Genomic DNA, 24,366 nt, shown 5'->3' on the forward strand with positions numbered 1-24,366 from the left:
AGTGAGGTGGGGGCGGCCGGCACCGCGCCCACACGCTCCTGAGCCCGCCTGGGGGGCGCCGTGTCCTCAGCTGTGCTCAGCCCGCGGCGGTCCCGTGAATTGGGCGGTCAGACAGGGAGGGGAGAGTCTGTCAGGACAGCGCGGGGGGAGAGAATAATCATCCACACGGTTCTAGGAGAGCTCCAGTGAGGGAGACTCCACAGCCTGTCTGAAAAAACCTGTTCCAGTGTGTGGTCACTCACACAGTAGTTATCTATCTATCTATCTATCTATCTATCTATCTATCTATCTACCTACCTACCTACCTACCTACCTATCTATCTATCTACCTACCTACCTACCTACCTACCTACCTACCTACCTACCTTTCTATCACTTTAATATGTAACAGCCTGAACCCTCATCCCCTTAGGGCTTTAGTGGATGTGTAAGAATGATAAATTGCACTGTCACCCCCATTAATTTATCCCTGTGTACAAGTTTTCTAGATTCCATTTTACCTCCGGAAACAGAAGTTAGGAATACTTCATTTCCACTGATTTAAAGCTAATGTTGCAGAAAAGCACAGAGCTAGTTCTGTAAGCATGTTCAGACAGGTCTCATGTACCATGGCACCCCATACAACCTGTTCTTGTATGAAGGAAGGCCCAGAAAAACACTGTCAGCTGGAATGTCTCCTCTGTTGCCATGGCTTTCAGCTCATCTCCACAAGCACATTGTCAGGGCTCCCACTCCTCTCTGGCTCCACTTGACTCCTATGTAGTAAAAGAAGCCAAGAGCAGAAGTTCCTCAGAAAAGATAATGGGAAGTTATTGCTGGAAATAAATTTATCTCAAGACCAGCAATTTTAAAACGTTCCTAAGTATGAGAGGCTTTAGTACCATCTTCTCTGAAGAGTACAAAGGATCAGCAACTGAGCTGATTTTATGACTGACTTTGTGAAATGAGCATAAAAATATTTCTGGTCATTGCAGTGAACGAAGGTCTCTCCCAGTCAAATTCTCTGATTTGGAAAAAGAGCAGAGATGGGATGTTTCTGAATAGCAATTCAGATTATTCAGAGGGAGGATGCCAATAGCAGTGTTGTACACAGAGGGTGTCTCTTACACTGCTGGAGCTTTCCTGCCATGGTACCAGCAGGCTGAACTGACATCCTCATTTGGTGGTAAATGCAAATCCCTTTGGTAAGAGCACCCTGATGTTTGTCCACACACTTTTTGAAAAGTAAAAACATCTGCTAGCAGTTATGAATTTGTTGACATGTCGTAAGCTCATAAACAGAGTCCTCCTCAGTAATTTATTGCAGTCCTTGTGTAACACATCCTGTTTACATTCCAGAGTTTTACCATGTTAAAGTACTAGAGTCTTTAAAGCAGAACAGTCCTCCTGGTTTGCTTTATATAAACAGAAGCTGTACCTTTATATATTTTATTTTATGTGTATGAGATGAACTATGAAAGTGCAAAAAGGTTAAGCAAACACAGTTGGGTCCCAAGTACAGATCCCACCCATGCAATTCTTTCAAATAAAGTTATATCCTCTGCAGGGATATGTGAAACCAGAGCCTGTGAACTTGGCTGACTTTCTTTTTAGTGAAAACTGAAAGAAATAAAAGCATCTCTCCATGTTCTTATGCCAGTCCTTTGTGCATTTTGTGACTGTATGTTTTTGGAAACAGTGAACTAGTGACTCATAATAGCAGATCTCAGTTATTGTGGTTTTGCAACACTGGTTTGAGGATGAGTCTAACAAATCCCAATCATCAGTTCAGTGTAACTTAGGCTGCAGCATTCCCTTTTGCACAGTATTTTGAGAAATGTGTGTCTGATTCATGTTTTAACATTCAGTTATTCTGTTTGCAGCTGGGTTCAGGGGTTCTCAAACAAGAACTTGGCCTTTGTCAACAATCAAACTGTCTGCTACCCTTGTGGTAATTACATCCTCTTCCTGGACATCGAAACAAAGAAGACAAGAGCAGTGCAGTGTCAGAGAGGCCAGGTGGGAGCCTTTGCAGCAAGTGCCAGCAGCCAAGTGGTGGCTTTTTCTGACCGGCAGCTGAATCCCCTCATACACATCTACACTTTTCCAGAACTGAGAAAACTGACTGAATTAAAAGGTAGTGATGTGGTTACCCTCATCATCATCATCATTTCGTTAAAACAATATTTAATCATCAGTTTCTGAAGTTGTGGGGCCTTTTTATAAGACTTGAAAACCAGGGACTGTTTGTCCCTGTCACATGCCCTGTCTCATGAAGAGATTCATAGAAAGCAGTAGAAGGAATTTTCCACTGCACTACTTTTATTTAGGTTTAAGCTAGGGAGGAATATGGCCATACATAATGAAGTTAATTTAAAAGGAAAAGAAAAGGAGTTAAATGGAATTAGTTTTAGGAAAATGTAGTCAGAATAAGCAATAAAATCATACTGCAGTAGACTGCCAAGCAGACTGCTGAAAGCCAGATGAGAAATCCAGGATGTGAGGGGTGAGGGTTCTTGCAGTTAGACTTTGGAGTCCAGGATCTAATGTATGGTTTTGCCTGCTTCATGTAATTTCTCTCTTTGGTTTAGTTGCTTACCCTATTCATGTTTCAGTTCCCTTGCCATTTAAATAAGGATCATGATACTTGCTTTTTCATGTATTTGAATAAAATTATGACTGCAAAGGATTTCATGGGACGTGGGGAAAAATACTTTACAATTTCAAGGTATTATTGGAAAGGAAATTGAAAAAATTCCAAGCAGTGATACATAGGGAGCATTTTTATGATCAAATCAAAAGAATAATCTACAGTGAAGCAAAGAAATCAAGGGCCTGAAGAATATTTAAAGAGTTAAATGGATATAAAGGAAGTGAGAAGAGTATCTGTGGTATTATAAAATAAAGTCTGGGACAATCAAAGACCATATTCTTTATTTTTACATTTCAGGTGATGCTCAGCTGGACTATACCTTACTTGCATTAAGTTTTAAAGGCCCATATCTGGCCAGTTACTCTTCAATCCCAGAGTTTGTTCTTTCAGTATGGTAAGAGTAAAAAACCAAAATTCTCTTATACCATTTGTATTTAATTCATATTTTTGTGTGACTACTGTTTTAGCCTAGATTAAGCTAACAAATATGGAACACATACTGGTTGCCTTAATCTCTTCTTTTTTTTTCCTGACTGATCATTTTCTGCAAACTTTCTGTACCAAAAATGCTGTTCATTTTCTAGTATTAGTAGACACTAGTCAAAATGGCTGTTAGCTGTAGCAAAGTTATCTTTCACCTTCTTCCAAATTTTGTTTTTTGGAGTGCTTCCAGAGCCTTCAGCATCAGTTAATTATCTGTTCGCTGTTGGAGGTTGAGCACCATGCTGGTTGTGGAAGAAAGTTGCCTGCTGAAAAGAGGAGAAGGGTTCTAAAGCCGATTGGCACTGGTTTGTCCTCCTGGACTGTTCAGTGGTCCTCTTAATTACTTTTGCTTGATCTTAGTTCTGGCTTATAATTTTGCTCAGTGATTACACTAACTTGGATCACTGGGTTAGATCATAATTTTCTGCTCATTGATGTGAAGTATTATATAATGCAGCGCAGATACAGAAGGGTAGAATATTTAATATTTTAATTGTGCTATAAAATACAATCCTACTCTTGCCTTCATTGCCAGCAAGCTCCCATTGGCTGTGGAGTCTGAGCACTTCAAAATAAATGTGAAGGGTGGAGTAGGAGAAAGGCAAGCGAGGACATGTAAGGAATAGTCAGTATAGTCTCAGTTTACTGATGATCTTTTCTTGTACAATTATAAGTGAAGATGCAGAAACTTCTGGAATTCCAGAATTTCAGTAATGAGAGTAGATACTATTACAGATCCCCCTTCTTTATCCCTTCTGAAGAAGAACAATGTTTGCTGTGAACTCTGATCATACACAGTAGTTCAAGAAGGATGTCTGTGCATATCACACCAGCAAAGGCTCACTGGCCTGACAGCTGACACACTTGTCACCTACAGCAGAAGTAACACACATGGTCCAATGTGTTCATTGTGTGCTCTTAAACAAAAATTCACCATCCTGAAAGACTTCTCTAGATTATTCTTAAAACCAGAAATACCTAGAAGTGTTTAAATGCTTTAAAGTAGTAGTAATTTCCCAGGTCAAACAATTTTAACCAGTTTGAATCAGCGTGTTACAACTGTCAGCAGGTAATTATCATAAAAACCGTCCTAAGTCACAAAGAATTTAGTAACAAAATACAATTGCATTAGAATATTAAGCTTAGAATGTGCAATAATTTGAACAGAGTTATGTGAATTTACTGTGAAATCAGGACCTTCATTTTTGTAATTGGATTATATTGTGCATTCATTGAAGATATATGTGTGTATAAAGGTCAGAAATCACAGTGTAGAGCATTAGATGTCATGACTATATGACAATTGCACAGCCCCAGTACTTTAAGCAGCTGGTTTGGAATCAGAGGTGTAAGAGATGTTTTGAAAGATGTCAGTCTCAAAATATAAAGAGCTTGTGGATAAATAAAAGCTGCCTTTCATCTGAGATACTTTATCCCTAATATTTATTCTTTGCTGTTCAAAGGAGAAACTTAATGTCAGATTCCTTTTCAGATACATGTTTCACCATAGTTTCAGATCTTAGTAAATTATCTACTATAAAATCCTGTTGGCGTTATCTGGTAGGTATGAGACAAGAACATGCTGACAGATCTTTAGAAAGCAAGATAAGCTGATATCTGTAAAAGTCAGAATTGTAGTTTATAGCTTCCTGTAATTTTAATGAGGGCAACTGCATATGTGTGAATAATTCCCATTTTTTGCATATGCTATAAACGTTAACTATTGTTTGCTTCGTGATTGTTTCTGTAAGTGAATTTTTTACAGCCAGGCTAAGGGATTATACTGAATCTATTTACAGCAGTGTATGCATTTTACTTTTCTCCTCTCAGCAATAATGACAAATACTAAAGCTATAAATGTTATTTAGATTAACAGTCAGATAGATTGTCCAATAAAGTAAAAAACAGTTTTAACCATTTTCTTCAAACGTTGTTAATCAGTTCTTGGATAGCACCTAAAAATGCAAATTCCATCAGATATTAATCTGAATATTGAAAAAATATGAAAATCAGATGAGGAGATCATAAAATAAGTTATACTGGAGAAAAGAAAAGTCAGCAGAAAGCAGATTCCCAGGCTTCTGTTAGCTACACACGACAGCCCCACACAAACTCTGGCCTGGTTTGTGGCCAAGTTGGTTAATGCAGCCATAGCTTGTATGTCTGCACTCATAACACAATTACTGTATTATCTAGATAATTAATCCATAGATAATCAGAGGCTGAATGTGGTTTGTTTCCTCATTATCACACCTTCCAGCTGCAAGCACTACAGTAATTACGTTACAGATTGGAAAAGCAAGGCTGGGGTACTGAAGAGTTAATTGTTTGGGCCCATTTTAGTTGTTGCTGATGGAGCTAATGACAAAAAAATCCATTTCTTGTGACCACTGGTCTTTTCACAAAAGGGAGTGACTGATAATGTTTCTAAAATGTCAGTTATTCAATCATTTTATAGCAGTAATAATTTTGTGTGGCTAATTAACCGCATCCTTTTCATTCTCAAGAGGACCTTACTGTTTTGACAGCAGAATTTTTTTGTCAGTGACAAAGTATTTGTTTTCCAGACTGGATCTTGAACATCAGCCCTAATCACATCCAGACCTTTGGCTTCAATGTTTTTAACCTGTTTAATAGATTTAATTTTCTTTTATTCTCCTTAATGAAGGAACTGGCAAGAAAATATCCTCCTGTGCAGTGAGTCTCAGCCAGGGCTAACAGGAACCTCTCTGAGTTTTAACCCCATGAATTGGCAGCAGCTGTGTTTTGTTGCTGAGAGCTCTGTTACCATCTGGTGCATTGAAAAGAGCAAGGATGAGCATCTCCTCACACGACAGTGAGTGGAACACTCCTCAGGCTAGGAGCAGCATCTATAAGTATATTTTAATAATTAAAGACTAGCAACACACATCTATTTGCAAAGGATTTAGTCTCACTTAGTTCACCTAGGCATTGCAGTCAGTAATTACTAAATCACAACCACTATAAATCTGTCTAGTCAAGCAAGTGAATTAAATTTATGATTTCATATCTTAGTACTCACATGACCAGATTATGCACACCATGAAGCTAATACTAATCAGCTGCTTTGGCAGTGTTGATCAAAAGCTGTGTGACTGAATAAAGATAGTGCCTGGACTGCTTTTCTGTACATGGCTATGTTGAGCATTGCTTTTGTAGCTATGAAACCATCAAATTTAGATCAATTTGTACAAGCATAGTTAAACAATATCTTGTTGTAATCACAAATTGTACCAAAAGCTGTATCAGTTTTCAGTGTGATTTACAACTTCTGTGGCTAATTTACAGGTTCAGAGACCATGCCTCTGTCAATGCAATTCACTGAGCTCAGCAAAACTAGAATTTATTTATGCCAAAATGTGTTTTGAGGTTGGTAGAAAAGTAGCATGTACCACTCAAGTTGGAGTTGTTGACATATAAAACCTGTGCTTCGACGTGGCAGCTACTCTACCATTCCCAGCTGTGTTTAATCTCATTAACTATTAATATAATCAACATATTGCCTCATTCACACTTACACTAATGAAAGTATAAACAAGGCCTTAATTTGTGATCTGAAAAAAATACCAAAGGGTTTTTTGCCTTTTGGCATTACAGAATGCATATATAAATACATAGGGCATACTCACTTTTCCTCCATTCAATTTGCAGAAATAAAGCCCATTTTGAAAACAGCTTCTCTGTTTTGTATCAGTGGTTGCTATTCATATTTCTTCTCCTCTGACTGTGTCTTTTGCCTTTTCACAGCCCTGTGGAACTCCCTGATGAACAGGGGGTCATGACTGCTCATGAGGATTTGTTTTTCCCAACTTCTCGTAAAGATGATCCATACTATGGCCCTGATTTGCCCATTTCAGCCATTGCTGGACTGGAAGGAGATGAAGCAGAAACATTTGTGGTAGTTACTGATTTTTTTCCTTTTTACTGTTGCAAGTCACTATATTTTCTATAGAAATAGTTGTAAATAAATTCATAATTCTAATGCATATTAAATAGGTACAACCCAGTAAATGGATCTGTTACCTCAACAATATTTTTGAATTCCATTTTGCCAGGAGGCTGAGAAGACACAATGCTGCTGCATAGTGCAGTACAGTGTTGAGATGTTTGACACAGCTCCTAGCATAATTCTGTGCAGTGGAGGTTTGAATCTCTGTCCCAGAAGCAATATGAAGTGTGTCAGCATTTAACTGGGCCCAAGCTAAAATGACCTGCTGAAAACCTGAAAACTTATTCCCATGCTAAACTGATGGTAACCCTCATGTATTCTTACTTCCCTTTGGGATTGCTTTCTTTTTGGCATTGAAAATATTTCAAGCTATGAAAACATTGAAGGCTTTTTTCCAGACAGAAACCCCTGCTTCTGAAATACATTCCCATACTACTGTAAGTGTTGGACCTTGCAATTTGTCTCACTTGTATTTGATTATTTACTTTTTATCCACCCTTGAGGTGCCTCTTTTTAGAGGCTTCAAAAGTCTTCTCATTTTGTTTGAAATTTTACTTTCACATGACTACCAGCTAGAAGTGTGAAAACATTTAATTTATAAATCTGGGACTCTCTTCTTAGATTAAGGCCATCAGTTTCTATTTGGTGGCTTGTGATGTATGAGACACCAAAACTGGCATGCATAAGATGACACTGGCATTATATACTACATCTGCTCAATGGACAAATGGATTTTCTGTATTAGTGTACAAAGAGTCAAAAAGTAAAACCAGGAAATTACGTTTTCCTGACTTCATCATCTTTTTGTTGCTTCATGCTTTCACAATGGTAGAGGTTTTTAACTGTGTAACTAGTTTCCTATGATTTTCAGGACAATCAAGAACTATTAAAAAAATCCTTTATTGATTCTAAATACATGTGAACTGTTCATATTTGAGATCACTTAGAACATAGAAAGGGAAGATAATATATACTCATCTGGGGCCTTGCCATTTTCTTCTGCCTTACTGCCTCTTAGGTTATGTGCAGATGATGAACTCTGCAAAACCCACATTGTTCTTTATTCTGTAAAGTGAATTACAAGAAGTATTGGAGAAAAAACAGTTCCTGTGTTAGGTCTGTGAGGCTTAATAGAATTTGTCCTTGAATAGATGCCATGCTGTGCAGTAGTGGTAAGTTCTTATGCCTGAACTTGCAGAACCATGTTGGGGACTTTTTCATATGAAAAAGTTTATGCTTTCAGCCATGCTAGATATATGTACTCTAGAGATCGTTATAGGGTCTTTGCATTCCCAGCTGCCTTCAGAAAAACCTAGATTTCTTTTTAGCACCTTCAATGTGATTATGTTCTCCTTATCCATAGAAATATTTCTGGAGTAAGAGTAAACTGTTCTAATAGTATTCATTGAAGATTTACTTTTCTTTCAAATTATATGGTAAATATTTTGATAGTTATTTACTGTCCCTTTTTTCTTAGATGGATGTATTTTGGTTGTCAGTATTGGTAGGTAATGAACAAGTTGTTTAGAAATGAAATGGATTTTTTTCAGAAATACAGGCTGTTGTCCCTTTTGTTATGGTGGTGGTGGTATGTTGTTTCCTGTGTACTAAACTGTGAGGTTCTACACTCACAGTTTAACACTGAGAGGCAATGAATCTGTTTCTGGCATGTTTGCACCTTGCTCCAGGAGATGGTAACTGAGTAATTTTTTTTAGGACTTGAATTTATTGTGCCTGTGCACATAAACCCCATCTCTAACCAAGCAGAAAAACTGAGCCCTCTTAGATCTTCTAAGCCCTGACACTGGAGGGAAATCACATGCTTGTGATTGTGCTGTCACGTTAAGCACCTCTTTCCAACGCCCCAGCACTGAAAAGCAAGCCCAGTGTGCTTGTTTGCCTCTTGGAGATGTGTCAGTGTTCCACGCTCCAGAGCCACCTACTGAGGCTGGCTACGTACCCAAGTGTAACCACAGCGGGGCAGCAGAGGGAAAGGATTGAAATATCCCACAGCTTTCCATCCTTTTCTTCCTTGCATGAGATTTTTCTAGATCAGAGTTTTCTAAATGTGCTTTACCACAGAATCACAGAATATGCTGGGTTGGAAGGGCTCTACAAGGATCATGGAGTCCAACTCCTGGCCCTGCACCGGACCATCCCCAGGGGTCACACCCTGTCCCTGAGAGTGTTGGCCAAACTCTTCTTGAACTCTGTCAGCCTTGGTGCTGTGACCTCCTCCTGGGGAGCCTCTTCCAATGCCCAGCCAGCCTCTGGTGAAGAATCTTTCTCTAATGTCCAGCCTAAACTCCCCTGATACAGGCCATTCCCTCGGGTCCTGTCACTGTCACCACAGAGCAGAGATCAGTGTCTGTCCCTGCTCTTCCCCTCACAAGGAAGTTGTAACTGCAGTGAGGTCTCCCCTCTGTCTCTTCTCCAGGCTGAAAAGACAAAATTATTTCAGCTGCTTTTGGTACAACTCCCCCTCTAGAGCCTTAACTATCTTCCTAGCCCTCCTTTGCATATCCTCTAATAGTTTATTATCTTTCTTATATTGCAGTGACCAAAACTGCTCACAATATTCAGGTGAAGCAGCCCCACTGCAGATCAGAGTGGGACAATCAAGCCCACTTGAATTGATTTCATCTCTAGCACCAATTTTATTCTATTGTCTTTTTATAAAACTCTTTGTGGCAAGGATCCATCATGGATTTTTTTCCCCTGATGAGGTACTACTCAAAAGGGAGATAAGTCAAAGAAAGACAGCATTATTATTATTATTATTATTATTACTATGCACCACCATACCATTGCACAGTCCAAGAAGCAACCTGGTTTGGGATTTACATAATCTCATCCTAGGATTAGCATATTTTTATGTGTAAAGAAATCATGGCAGAAGGTACGAAGGAACACTGCAGAAATTGTGTTTACCCAGAAAGCTTCTGTTTTGCAGAAGTTCAGTTATGACCTTCCCAAAGATTTGTGACATTCAAGCCTTATAAAATCAGTGAAAATGCCTATATTAGATGTTTTTCTGGGTGATGTAAAGCCCTATTTGCTATAAATTTGTTACTGTCAGCCATATCTGATTTATAAAGTAAATATTAATATACTTTATTCCTGTAACATTTTTCCCCTGAGAAACTAAAAACGCTTTGTAGGCATAAATAAATAGAATGTAAGTTACTTACCCAGAATCATATAACAAAGTCTTGGTATATTTTGCTAATGAAATCTAGGTACTTATGGATATCTGCCCTATGTTTTCATTGCAAGTCCATCCATATTTTCTCTTTTTATAGAACCTTTAGTGAGACAGCAGGTTTTTTACAGAATCATATATACAACCTTCTTTTTTTCGTCCGTCATATTGTTTAGTGATCCTCACCACTTCTGCACACATGCATGGTGCTTTAAATCCTCTCTTTTAAATGTTCTCCCAAAGTTTTCTTGTGTTTTGTCCCCCTCTTTCCCTCCCTGAATTCTCTTTAATCTTGTTCTTTCTGTCATGGTATTTTTATGACCTCTGTTACTGTTGTATCTGAACAGGCCACTCTCTGTCTTTAATAATATCTGCTGGAGAAGTTCTGTTCTTCCTGTTTTATGGAGGACAGATTTATAAGAGTTATTTTAGCAAAATGAAATTCAAGACACATGGGAAGTCCAGGTCAGGGATATTTCTAGCACTTATTTGCAGATGACACAAAGATTGACAAAGCTGTTTTACACAGCAATTTGGATTATACAATAAAATAAGCTATTCAAACAAAACGTGGTTTAGTACTGCCAGGTATGTAAGAACCACATGTTCACATTTTGGCTATAAAGTGGAAGAATATTCTAAAAAGCAGTTTGAAGGGCATTTGTTCTGGTGAGGTCATAATAAGTGACCATTTAAATTTGGGCTTCCAGTGCCCTTCTGACATTTAAAGGGCCTCAGTGTATTGAATTTTATCATAATTCTATCATTAAAACTTTGGGAAATGCCCTTGTTATGGTGGGTCAATATATTTGTGAGGATAGGGAAGATACCGAAGGGATTTCCAACTAGAGATAAACTTGTAACAGATGCAAGTGCTGGAGAATAAATCCGGATAAATGCAAATTTAAAAATACATAGTTTTTAATTGAAAATATGATTCATCATTTAAACAAGTTTCTAGAGGGAGAAGTGAGTTCTCCACCACAGTCTCCAGACATACACTTTTTTGGAGAATGTTCTCTGTCAAGTTACTGGCTTCAGTGAAGGGATGGCTGAATAAAATAATGCTGATGTTAAACATGATGATGTCAGACTCTATGAGGTAATGATTTTTTTTTTCCTTACCTTGAAATGTATGTAACAGCTTGTACAGATATTTGTCCATTGTTGATTGAACTTGTTTATTTTCATGCTGAAGCCTAGAAATTGTATTAAGACTTCAGTGCATCCCACTGCCCACTGCTGGACTGCAGCCTCAGAAATATACATGGGCTGTAAAGAAGGATTTGTTTTGGCAATTGATGCTGAGCAATACAGTGTTTCTGTTCTTCAACAAAAAGCTCCACCTGGTAAGAAATAGCTGAGTGTGTTTCATTCAAGCAGGGAAGAAAGTAGATAGGTAAAAGCTTTTTGTGCTTTCTTCTGTTCTTCTATTGGGTACCTTACAGAAATTATAAAGCTGGTTTGTAGAACCCTGGTTTTTTTAATTAGTAAACATATGAGAATGTCTTTTGAGATTCTGGGGGGATGTTTTTAACACCCAATAATTAACTTTCATTTTTCTTCATTAAAAAACCCAAAAAGAAACCCCAAAAAACTGTAAATACATCAAAATGTATTGAATTAACTGTGTTTCCAGGAATCCTGAGTTGTCTCCTCTGCTAAATGCCACTACCCTTCTGTGCCCATTAAGAGACCTCCTAAATGGAGGATGCTGAGGCATAGCCAGCAAAAATTGTTTCTTAGGCAATCTGTACCCCATCATCCTTTGATGGGATGGAAGGTGTCAATCCTGTGGTGCACACGAAGTTCATACCTTGGTCAGGGCTAGGAGGAGTACTGGAATATACTTCTCCCTAACATAGAGCTGTTTCCCTAACAAACACTGAATTAGTGGTAATAGATAATCTCCTGGTAATCCTGTTTTCTTCTGTTTACATGTAGCACACGATTTTTTAAGCTGCAGCAAGTACCCTGACTTCATTTTTGATAGTTAACACCAAAATGGAAGGCTGCTTTTAAAACAATCTAACAAACCAGCATTATTTCTCTTTTAAAAACTATCAGACTGTTAAATTTAGCAAATCAAGAGTTGGAAATCATCAGGAAATAAAAACCTGAGGTGTGACCAGAACTGTTTTTGTTAGTTGAGTAGAAGGCAACAAGAATATTGGCTGTTTGGGCTTGTTCTTGGCCTGTGTGTTCATCTTTGAGTCCTGTCCTAAAACTGTGTAACAAAATGCTGTGTATTTATATTATACTGAAGCTTCTGCTTAATTTAAACCAGACTGCAATCTGTATCTATTCAGCAGAATGCTTAAGTGCATGGCCAGCTCTAAGCACATGCTGAATTCCTGAATGGTGTTGCAAATGTAACCAGCCACAGAATCATAAGCAGCCACAACATTTCACTTAGGCATTGTTTTCAGAGTGGCTGAATTTTCCTTTTAAGTGTATAGAAAAAAATCATTGTTGGAAATAAGAATACCATAACTTGGTACTAGAAGGAAGATAAATCTGCATCTGAGCCACTCTCCACAGGAGGTCCATGTTATCTCCTTGTTACAGCTGTAAACTGAATAACAGACCTGTGCTTGCTCAGTTGCATAGATGGCAGAAATGGTAGATATTCAGGAAGAATGCACATTTTTCATTTAGCATACTGAACCTGGCCTTTTGTTGAATAGAGTGGAATACAACTGACTTGTTTTGTAATATTGATCTACAAACAAGGTTGACATTATAAATTGTTTTCTTTTGTGCAGAGTTCATGCAGAAAATAGCAGATGTGGTGTCCTATGCTCGTAGTGAAGTGCAGAAAAAGAAAGGTATTTCCATGTTCAAATGAAGCTAATAGATTTTTAGGCAGCACTGCTGATGTCTGGGAGTAATAATATGTGAGTACAGCTGGAAGCCACTGGTTAGAAAAACTCATCTCACACTGGCCTCTGCAAGACACATTGTTGGCAATCTTGTGTGTGTTTACATGACAAAAGATTAACAGCTTTTCTGCTAAGAAACAGCCAAATTAAAAGCCTCAGGAGAAACAGTGACAGTGGAAAAAATTGCGTTCATTCTAATTTAAATTGGAATAAGTGGTGCTAGAAGAGGTTCCCTACTGCTTAGTTTTAGCATTTCTGTAGAACTGCAATCACTCATAATTTATCTGAGTTAGGATTTAGGGGTTTGTCTCAAGCACTTTGTTTTGGGCATCACAGTACAAAAAAGAATGGATGAAGTTCAGCACATTTCCACAAAGGTCGTTACAGTCTTAGTACATTACATACAAATTTGGTGTGAGAAAATTGTTTGTTCAGCCTGGAGAATAGGAAATTAGGGATTTGACTATTGCTTTAGCTATCCAATGAAAGGTTACAGAGAAGATAAAACCAAAGAACACAGTTTGCATCAACAGGAATTCTGGGTATATTTTAGGAAATAAATACTTTCACGGTGAAGGTAGTCAGACATTGGAACAAAGAGAAGATATGGAATTTCCATTTTTGGGTATATTCAAACCTTAGCTGATATGAGTCTGGGCAGCATAATTCAACTTTGATGTTGGTTCTGAGTCTGAAATCATCTCTGTGCTGAGGAGGAGATTGGATTAGAGGACTTCTAGGATCCCTTCCAATCTAAATGACTCTATGATGCTTTTACTCACAAATAAATAGTAAATTATCCCAGATTTGCAGTTGCAACACATGGTTGAAATAAATTAAATTTGATATTTTATGTTGGTTTTGTGCTTTCAGGTCGCAAACCAAGCAATCTGGAAAAACCAGTTTTACTTGCCATGGCATTTTGTAATGAGGGACTGTATGCAGCTGGACATGTAAGGCATTCTTTGTGCTTTTGATTTACTCTGAGTGTGTGAAAATGCGCATTCAAATGGAGTATATTTGCAGAGTTCACTGCAAAGACAAGAGTTAGGAAAAAGTGAGGGGCTGCAGGACCATAAAGTTCCTCTCTGGTGTTGACTATATTACTTTGTGAGGGCTTGACACAAGGGAGCAGAGTGTGAAAGGATTCCATTTTTGTACTCAAAGAAGCAATCAAAGATAATCCTGGTTTTATTTAAGAATATTGTAGAGGAACAGAAATGAAGGATGTAAAAAATAGGAAAGGAGAGAAAATGGCCAATAGAATTGCCAAATTATTTTGTGCAAAATTTAACTCAATATCTAACCCAATCTGAAAATGCCATTGTACGTTCCTGCTCAAGTGGGAGACAAATTTTTACAGTCTCAAAAACAACAATATGAAATCAAAAGCATTATCTAATGAGAGAGTCTGTTGTTATCAAACATGGACTATCACTAAGAATTGTATTAAAGAACACCTTATGTTCAATTGATTTATTATCTCAGTTTAGAGTGCTTTTTATTTAAACTTAACTAAAGACAAATGACACCATTGGTGGTGGGATGCATTTAAACTGTGCTGTTCTAGTGAGTTTCTGAAGATCTTGCAGTTTAGTTTGCCAGATAGTATAACTGACATAGACCTCATGTGGATTTGTACTTTTCTGCACAGGAGGGCATTTTAATCTTTTATCACATCAAAGATCTGCAGTATGAGATAAAAATCTGTGCTGATATCTCACAGCCCATATCCAGCCTCATGTTTTCTCCTGATTACACCAGTCTGCTGCTTGTCACTGACCAGGTACAACATTTGAGACAACAGCACTACATAATGGGATGTTCCTGGGATTCTGTATGAATATGCTGATACTACTAGTACAAAATATTTAATGTAATCACACAAGTACAAAATGTTTAATGTAATCACACAAATCAACAAATTATATCAGAAGTGAACATAGTCCATTCTGTGTTTTTACTGAAAATGTGAAAGACTTTTAATGAAGCACAGAACAATTGTCTCCTACAGGTGGTGGAATATAAAGTACCTAATGTTGAGATTTCCCATCAGAAATCCTTGTGTGTGTTCAGTTGAGTACATATTCAGGGGCTCTCATGTGTCCAAGTCATGGATCTGCTGGGCATGAATTGCAGGCTTGATGTGTGCCTGCAGAGGGAGAAAAGTGTAGCTTGGTGTATCAGACCTCCTGTGACTCTTCAGTAGAGTTGTTCTCTCTACAGACATGAAGTTTTGTGTTGGTGTAGAATATTTATTCATTTCTTGAGTAACATGCAATTGCGTGTGTTTAAATTACTTTATTAAAGCAAGTTTGAGAAACAAAACTTCTTGCAAATATGGTTAGCTGGAGTGCTCTAAAAGGAACTAACATTAGCCAGTGTAAATTAATATAATCCACCAAACTGATGAATCCTACTAGGCACATTTTACTTCAGGTTAGAGTCAAATATAAAAGTTCAAAGAGTGAAGCTCAGAAAGATGGGAAGGTTTTTTTGAAGTCTTCAAAAGCTTCTAATGAAGAGTTTTATATGCCAGTGATGGATTATTTCTCTGTATTTGTCAGGGGACAGTCTATAGTTACAGACCTGCCCATAGTGGAGAAGCTGTCAAACTCTTGGATGCGTCCAGCAGTTGTTTTCTGGCAGCTGATTTTCTTACTCCAGGGAACAACTACTGTGTGGTAAGTAATTGTATTCTTTCTAATATAGAATTATAGCTCTTTTCAGGTAACCAATATGTTGTAAGGCACAAAATGAAAAGCCTTGCAGAAATCAGATTGTTCTGATATTTGTTACAGTTGTGTAATTTCTCATTAAGGAAGTCAATGGCATTCATTCAGCTATAGTCCATAAAAGGGTCAGAACTTTTATACTGGATTTCAGGTTGGATAACTTGTTGTATTGGTTCTGATGCTGATTTGTGTGACTTAGATTGTTCAGGAAGATAGCTGAGCAAAAGATGGATTCAGTTCAGAGAACTGATGTTGTCCAACAATTGCTACTGATCTTTTCAGCCCTCTGCACAGATTAGAACATTCTGAGGGATACTTCTCTGCTGAGTCCAGGGACAAAGAAGACCTTTACTCATGCACCTGTCCATTCTTAGAAATTCCTTGCTTTTCACTGTCTTTTACTCCTACAAGAAATATATCTTAGCCACCAATTCATTGCCAGGCCATGAATTCTCCAGGTAGCCAGCCTAGAAAACCTGGAGTTTAAATTGGCTGAATCTCTTTGTTCACCATTAGCATAGGAATGCTAAATTTTACCTGACTGTGTATGAGTAGTGTGAAGGTTGAGTGATCTCTAGCCTTACTTCTTGTAAGCCTTACTCCTTGTAATTATGGAATTACAAAATTACCTGGATATAGGAAGAACTCAATTGTTTTGATACCCATCATTTTTCCTGTGAGAAAATGAGACCTCTCCTCAAGGCCCTTCCTTTGCAAATAAAATTATAAGCAGGTTGTTCTATTGCTGGCAGGATGGCAGGAGTGCTAATATTGATCAAGCTGACAAATTTTGCCCTAAATTGTCTCATTCTGCTAGAAGCTGCAGGAATGCACAAAAATTATTGAAAGTATTCCTTAAGCTGGTGTACCTTGCAGCACCTGGATTTAATGAAAAGCTAAATAATCCCAAGTAACCCTTAATCTGCCATGCTCAGTGATTATTTGAATCTATATTCTATAGGAGATCACTAATCACTTCCAGACTATTTGGTTATTTCATCCTCTTCTGACTCTGTTTTTCTCTGTTCAACAGTCTGTAACAATTTCAGGTGAAGTACAAGTTTGGTCCTTGGAAGATGGAACTTTCCTCAGCAAGATAAACCTTGGTACTGAGGTACAAGTAACCAGGAGCTTATATCATGACTGATGCTTAAAAATTTCTATATTTTTAAATTGATAGCATCATATTCCACAGATTTGCATCAATCAGTGCAGAGGAAAGCTCAGTAATTTCTTTGAGCAACCCATCAATGAGATTTAAAGATTATCTTTCAGAATGTTTCCTTGAGCTAATCCTGTCATGTTTTTATCTTGACTTCAAAGCAGAGGAAACATTTCAGCCAAATGTCCTCATGATGCATCTTTAGCACATCTTTGTAAAAAATATCTAAATTTTTATGGTATTCCTTTTTTTTTCTTTTTAATTAGTAACAGAAAAGTTTCAAAAGTATAAAAGCTAAATGCCTTGACTGATAATGAAAAACAGGTTTTAAGAATAGAATTGATAAAAGTATTTCAAACTGGTAATGCTTTGTCCTGATTTAAGATGCATTCAGACCCTGAAATCTGACATAGTAAAGAAAAAAACCCCTTTCTATAACAGCTGTACACAACAGCGCACTCACTGTTTTATTTAGATGAAACTTCTTTCACTTAAAATCTGGAGAGTGGATATAATGGTTGTTTTTTCTCTGTAAAGAACAGAATTAAGTTTTGATGTGTAGCTACAAAGCATAGATAAAACTTCCATTATGTCTCTAAATACTTTCTTTGTTAAAAACATGTTTTTTAAATAAACCACTTGTGGTTTCTTCTTCAAATTTTAGGGACTTTTAAATAGCAAAGGAAATTGCATACTAACAAATAGCATAATATATAAAAATATGTTGAATTGTTAAGTATCTTCTACTTCTCAACTAGGCAACTTCTATGGCTTGCAGTCCCTCTTCCAAGAGTGTTGCTGTAGGGACCCAAAGAGGTCAAATCTATTTCCTTGATGTAACCAAAGCTGAAGCTCCACGAGTTGTTCACAGAACTTTTCTTTCCAAACTTCCAGTGCTGTCTTTGCAGTAAGTATGTAGTAGGGTAGGGATATTGTCAGTTTATTCCTTGAGTAATGATACTAGTTGAACAAAAAAATTTTACTTTTTTATTCTACAAATAAAAAATTAAAATATTTTAATAGCTTCTACATTTTTTTCAGCATATTCTGAATTGCTTGCAAGAGGCAGTAGCAGGATTTATATGAGAGAAATGTAATAAATCTATATTTTAAGAAGGTTTAACTGAACACAGAAGATACTGATGTATAAGATCCTTTCTGAAAAATCACCATATGCAGTAATTATGCACAATACCATGTATCTGACTTTGGAGGGTTATTTCTCATTGAATATAAATTTAAGGTTTTGTGAAGTTAAATTTAAGCCTTTTGGTCATCTCTTTCTATATGGTGGATTTTTGTTACTATTGCTAATTATTAATTTACTTCAAATTCTGGAGATTACCAGTCCTCTTGTAATTAGCTCTAGTTATCTAACAGGCTTTTTGTGTTTGGTTGGGGTTTTCTGTTGGTTGGGGTTCTCCCCCCCACACAATTATTGAAAAATCTGAGAGTATTTTACTCTACTTTGCAAAAGATAGAATGGATTTTGAACTGTTAAACTTTAATATAAATCTGCCTGTTATTTGAGACTCAGATGTATCTCTTTTCACAGCTACCTAAGACAGAACTTTAAAAATAAATACAGAAAGCAACTTGTTCAAAATTAAATCAATGCAAATTTTTTTTTTCAAAATAATGTCAAGACCTGTGTAATAGTTTTATTTCCAAAAAAGGGAATGTAAAATAAATTTCGACTTAACGAAGTTGTTAATGCAGACTGTTGTGGAGTATGATCAGCTTTAAATTGACCTCCCACTCAATTAGAAACTGCACTCATAGTACTGGGCTTTATATCTGACCCTAAACTGTAAACCCAGGAGCTGAAATTATGTTTATGCATTCAGGCAAGTTATGGGAGTGAAATTATTTGACTCTTTTTGTTGACTGTATTGAATTGATTTCTCCTTGGATTTGCATTTTACCTAGTTATGATCAGATTGGCCAGTTCCTCATTGCAAGAGCTACAGAAGGACACATCTTTATTCTAGATGCTCGTCCATCAAAATTATTCCAGGTTCTGGGATATACAGGTAATACATGCAACAACATTAATTACATTTTCTTTTCTCTACTTTCTGCATTTAAAGTATACTTGTCAGTCAGGCTAAGCCATCCACCTTCCTTCTATTTATTTTGTTGGAGGACTAAACATAATCTTCCTACCCATTTTCTAAGGGCCAGAGTTCTTTTTCGGGTTTTTTGTTCTGGAGGGTTTGATTGGTTAGTTTTGGTTTTTGCTTTTGTTTTCCTCTTTGTAATTTTAGTTAGCAAATGTACCAATATTACCTTTCTTTCAGAGTATGTATAACTCACAGGGAAAAGAATGGACAAACTGACAAATTGATCACAGCTCCAGCATAAAATTAATAGTGATGGCAAAGAACTAAAGAACTTTGTGAGAATTTGGACTAAAATACTGTAGGTTGTAATCATTCTGTGCAATCTCCTATTTCAAATTTCTACCACAGACATCTTTTACATGGAAACTTATGAAATTGTCAGCTTTGATGATTGATAGTGAGGAATAAAATATGATGAATTTCAATTCACACAAAAAAAAATGGAGATTGTGAATGTATTTTTCCAAAAGCATTATTCTTACAGATCATATCTGTGTGTATAGATCTTCACCATAATTTTCAGTATGAAGGACATTATTTTATCATTTTAATTGGTTTAGCAAACAGAACTATGTCTCCCTAAATAACTTATGTAATTTGGCTGATCATATATATTCTCATTGTCTGGAGGACTTGTTAGAGGAGGGTTTTTCTGTTCTTTATCTAGCAGTTATCAGCAGATAGCCTCAAAATTGCTACAATTCAAGCTTGAGGTAAATTCAGATTTGACTATTTAACGTAATAATAATGTGCTGGTGTTTAGGGATTCCCAGCACCCAATGCCTCAAGGGGAGTTGAATGCATGCAGCACTCCTGAGCTGTGTTCCCAACAGGGGTCTCATTTTTTGTCACAGGATATTTTAATAAAAACAATGTTACCACGCCACAGTAACAATTTCCATTGATGTTCCTTACCTGCTTCAGTACTGGAAGATGAAGTGCTCCATCTTTCTGTAACTCCTGACTTAAAGCCTGACTTAGTTAAAGTGATGATACTTCCTAATGTAACAGAGGTCCAACAAGCAAGACTGGAAATTTTTCATCTGTCTTCAGAAATGATAACAGGTAAAAATTGAAATAGATACTTACATTTTCTAGGGCAATTAAGGCTAGTGTCAGATTTTCAAGTTATTTACATTTAATTTTTAAAAGGCCTTACATTTTACAAACTTTTCAAAAAGTAGTTTTGTAGCTTTCAACAAAGTTAGTATTTTCTTTAAATATTCACTAATTTTGGACTTATTTTTGTGCCTTTGTGTAGATATATAAAATGGGACTTTATTTTCAAAGCTGCTAAAGAGCTACAGTTATTGTCTTCTTTTCAGTTTTATATCAGGTGCCTTGTCAGTCTTAATTTCTGGTGTCCCTTTAAAGCTCAAATTAGGGAATTAATAAAATATATTACCTTTATATTACTAACTTTTATTAACTAATAAAATATATCAATTTTCTCAACAAATAAAATGCCCTTTTGAAGATGTGAACTGCAGTTCTTTAACCAATACCACCCAGGCTGTGTGTTCCTCATGGCAGAGATTCCTAAAACAAGTTCTAGATGAAGGCAATGGTGACATGAACCTGCATGCAAACTAATTAGCACTAATTATGTTGACGTAATACTCAAGAAGCAGAGCGAATCAGTGCATGCAAATAGTCACATCATGGTGGTTAAACTGTTTCCAGTACTTCTTTAGAGCCAGTAGAGCTATTGCTCTGCTTCGCTGCAATGTCCTGCACCAGCACAACTCACTGAGCTGGTGTTAAATCTAAGTATTAATTAATTTCCAGTCACTTCCCTGAAAACTCACCTCATGCTCACTCCTTGCTGAGGATCATTTTCATAACTACATGATAGACAAAGCACCTGTATTAATGGTAATCATGCCTCTTCTTCCTCTCTCTTTCTTTTGTCAATCTTCTAGATAATGATAAGTATGTGAATGAACAAGGAATGTTTAATGCTAGTGACCTGAAAAAGAAGCAATATGATATGGATTACCCTTTGAGCTCAGCAGTCAGACTGAAGAGTAACATTGTGTATGGCTACTGCTCCTGTGCGCCTCTCATCTGTAAATACCACCTCTCTGAAGGGGTAATTCTCTGAAGTTCCATTATTTTGGGTGGTGGTTAAATACCAGCTAAATATAAACAAAGGCGGCAGATGAAATTAATATAGCAGGATATTATCTGAAAGAAATCTTCTCTCTGGTCAAAATACCTACTCCATACATACTCATCAACTTCCAGTATCCTACCACTTGCTCAGAAAACTGGCAAAAATAATGTCCTTGTTCTATTATTTGGTTCTTAAAATCCACACAGCTTGCAGGCACTTAGAAGTGGGTCCTGTGCTGGAGCTGTGGGTTTGTGCAGTCTGCTCTGAGGACGTGCAGCTCCTAAAGGGACTGAGCCAACATCAGCCCAGGACTCTCAAATGCACTCCCAGCCCAGCCTCACAAGGAAGCAGTGGGGGCTTCAGGAAGCCACTCTCACTGCCTGCTGAGAGCTGCAGCTCTCTGCAGCTCATAGGTCTCCCAGAGTTTATGAGTCAAGGCAGGTAAAAAGGTGAATTCTAAGGTCAGATTCTTTCTTGACATGTCCCATCCTTTCTGAGCCAAGAAATTCAGGCTCGAACGTACTGAATCCAGACCCTTTTGCAGACATGAGAAGCAATCAGCAGCACAGTGATGGCACTACTTCCACAGCTCAGTAATCCAACAACAGTTTAAACGGCAATGCATGTGGTAACCCACAAACGTCTCATTAATTTTCTCAAAATGGCATAGATATCATCTGAACTGCTGCTAACCTTTTGCTTGTTTGGCAGGCTACATTCGGAGGTCCAACAATATTTTCATCAGAACAGACGATTCCTAGCAGACAGTTTGGATCAGGTTTGCTCTGTTTATCACCCAACAGCCAGTGGCTGGCAGCAGCAGCCAAGGATGGTGTTTTGTTTATCTACAATACTTCTACCCTGGTAGGTGGGCATCTGGGCACAGGCTTTGTTTGATTTACGTGAGACAAAAGTGTGGAAATTACTTCCTTGAACTGTAAACTTTTCCTCACTTGAACAGAAGGTGTGTGAGAAAAATTTATGTTGAAAATGAACTGGCATAGCATTATACAAGACAATTATTTTTATAATGAGTGTGTATACATAAAAAAAGCATACAAACCTCTTACTTCCTTCTTCAGTAAATTTTAGCATAGATAATTTTGCTACTGTTCTCACCTCCTGCAAAAGCAATATACTACAAACTTGTCCCATGTGTAGTCAAACCTTTTAAACTTAAAAACCCTAGTATTTTATGTACTTTGTACTGCCATTTTGGATTGAATTTTTTCTAAAAATAAAGAAACATTTAAATATTTTTTAAATTTAAGTAATAAAAATATTTTAAAGACATATTCCATTATAAAAAACATATTTGCTGATACTGCTTCTATAACTTCTCTAGGATGTTCTTGCTCAAAACCATTGTCACTCATATCAAGGAGGGGGAATCAGATCCATGGTATTCTCCCTGGATGGCAATTTCATCCTAGTTAACGGTGAAAATGATTGTGCCCTGGTGTGTCTGAAGTGGAAGTATGTATAAAGTGGCAGACTAATATTGATTGTGTCATTTCTTGTATCCTGATAAATTTTTGCCTCTACTTGTGATTCTAGACTTCTTTTTCCTAGTCTCAAAGTAAGGAGAAGAATTGGCTAGAAATAAAATCACTCCTTTCATCTTTTGAGGCAGCCTGACTTCCCTAGCTCAGGAAAAGTCTTACACTTTGGGTCTGATTGCAGCACAACATACAGGAATATCTTTTGAGAATTATTACAGAATCACTGGGTTGGAAGAGACCTTCAAGATCATCAAGTCCAACCCATGCCCTAAACCATGGCACTGAGCGCCACATCCAATCATTTTTTGAACACAACCAGGGACGGTGACTCCACCACCTCTCTGGGCAGGCCATTCCAGTACTTTATCATTCTTTCCATAAAAACTTTTTCCTAATATCCAACCTGTATTTCCCTTGGTGCAGCTTTAGACTGTGTCCTCTGGTTCTATCAGTTGCTGCCTGGGGAAAGAGACCAACCCCCACCTGGCTACAACCACCTCTCAGGGAGTTGTAGATGGTGATAAGGTCACCCCTGAGCTTCCTTTTCTCCAGGCTAAACACCCCCAGCTCCCTCAGTGGTTCTTCACAGGGTTTGTGTTCCCAGCCCCTCTCCAGCGTCGTTGCCTCCTCTGGACACGCTCCAGTGTCCCAACGTCCTCCCAAACTGAGGGGCCAGAGCTGGATACAGTACTCAAGGTGTGGCCTCACCAGTGCTGAGAACAGGGGCAGAATGACCTCCCTGCTCCTGCTGGCCACACTATTCCTGATCCAGGCCAGGATGCCATTGGCTTTCCTGGCCACCAGGGCACATTGCTGGCTCACGTTCATGTCAACCAGCACCCCAGGTCTGTTTCTGCCTGGGCACTTTCCAGCCACACCGTCCCCAGCCTGTAACACTGCAGGGGGTTACTGTGGCCAAATGCAGGACTTGGCACTTGGACTTACTAAACATAACCTGATACCTCTTATCATTCTCACATCAGCTCTGGAAAGGGCTTTCTGGACATGTAAGGGATGTAATCTGAGATACTATTTTAACTCAGCAAAAAGGAGACATCACAGCTTTAATGGAAATTCTACTGTGGCTGTAGAGAGCTCTTAGCAGACATTAGGAGTAAGAGGCACTTGAAAGTACAGCTTTCTTGCAGGAAAATAACTGTTCAGGTAGATTAATAAAGATGACTCTGTCAGAGCATCTAATATTTCTAATATGGGTAATCCATCTTTCAGAATTTTTATTTCTGTGCAATTCTAGAACTTAAACAATACAAAAATATTGAATATGCCTTTTTTAACAAGTTTATAATTGTGTTATAAAGAATATTTAATACTTTGTCCTTTTTCATAATATACAAAAAATACATCAGTTCCCTTTCTGTTTACCAGGGAGATAAAGAAAACTGAAATTGAAAAAGCTGCTCTTTACTGGCAATCTCTACGTGATATACTGAAAAAGTCTACTTCAGTTGAAGACGCTGTTTTAAAATCTATGGCAGAATGGAATTTTGACCCAGAATCCACATCAAAATCACTTTCAGTAAAGAAATTTAAAGTGCATT

The 24,366-nt window shown here is 37.5% G+C and overlaps 1 protein-coding gene across 1 annotated transcript in view; it reads left to right on the top strand.

Annotated features, from left to right (window-relative positions):
* Nucleotides 1–1,260: 1,260 nt before the first annotated feature.
* CFAP43 (cilia and flagella associated protein 43) overlaps nt 1,261–24,366 on the top strand; it is a 42,416-nt gene continuing 19,310 nt past the window's right edge. Inside the window, exons 1-17 of the mRNA XM_031061316.1 lie at nt 1,261–1,265; nt 1,863–2,116; nt 2,930–3,026; nt 6,884–7,034; nt 11,486–11,636; nt 13,053–13,115; nt 14,043–14,122; nt 14,824–14,955; nt 15,737–15,853; nt 16,938–17,018; nt 17,825–17,973; nt 18,996–19,099; nt 20,114–20,254; nt 21,112–21,281; nt 22,017–22,169; nt 22,651–22,781; nt 24,194–24,344. Of these exons, the coding sequence (XP_030917176.1) occupies nt 1,261–1,265; nt 1,863–2,116; nt 2,930–3,026; nt 6,884–7,034; nt 11,486–11,636; nt 13,053–13,115; nt 14,043–14,122; nt 14,824–14,955; nt 15,737–15,853; nt 16,938–17,018; nt 17,825–17,973; nt 18,996–19,099; nt 20,114–20,254; nt 21,112–21,281; nt 22,017–22,169; nt 22,651–22,781; nt 24,194–24,344 (2,130 nt within the window). The remainder of the gene's footprint in view (nt 1,266–1,862; nt 2,117–2,929; nt 3,027–6,883; nt 7,035–11,485; nt 11,637–13,052; nt 13,116–14,042; nt 14,123–14,823; nt 14,956–15,736; nt 15,854–16,937; nt 17,019–17,824; nt 17,974–18,995; nt 19,100–20,113; nt 20,255–21,111; nt 21,282–22,016; nt 22,170–22,650; nt 22,782–24,193; nt 24,345–24,366) is intronic.

The sequence above is a fragment of the Geospiza fortis genome, unplaced genomic scaffold (assembly GCF_000277835.1).
Source record: "Geospiza fortis unplaced genomic scaffold, GeoFor_1.0 scaffold130, whole genome shotgun sequence".
Lineage (NCBI taxonomy): Eukaryota > Metazoa > Chordata > Aves > Passeriformes > Thraupidae > Geospiza > Geospiza fortis.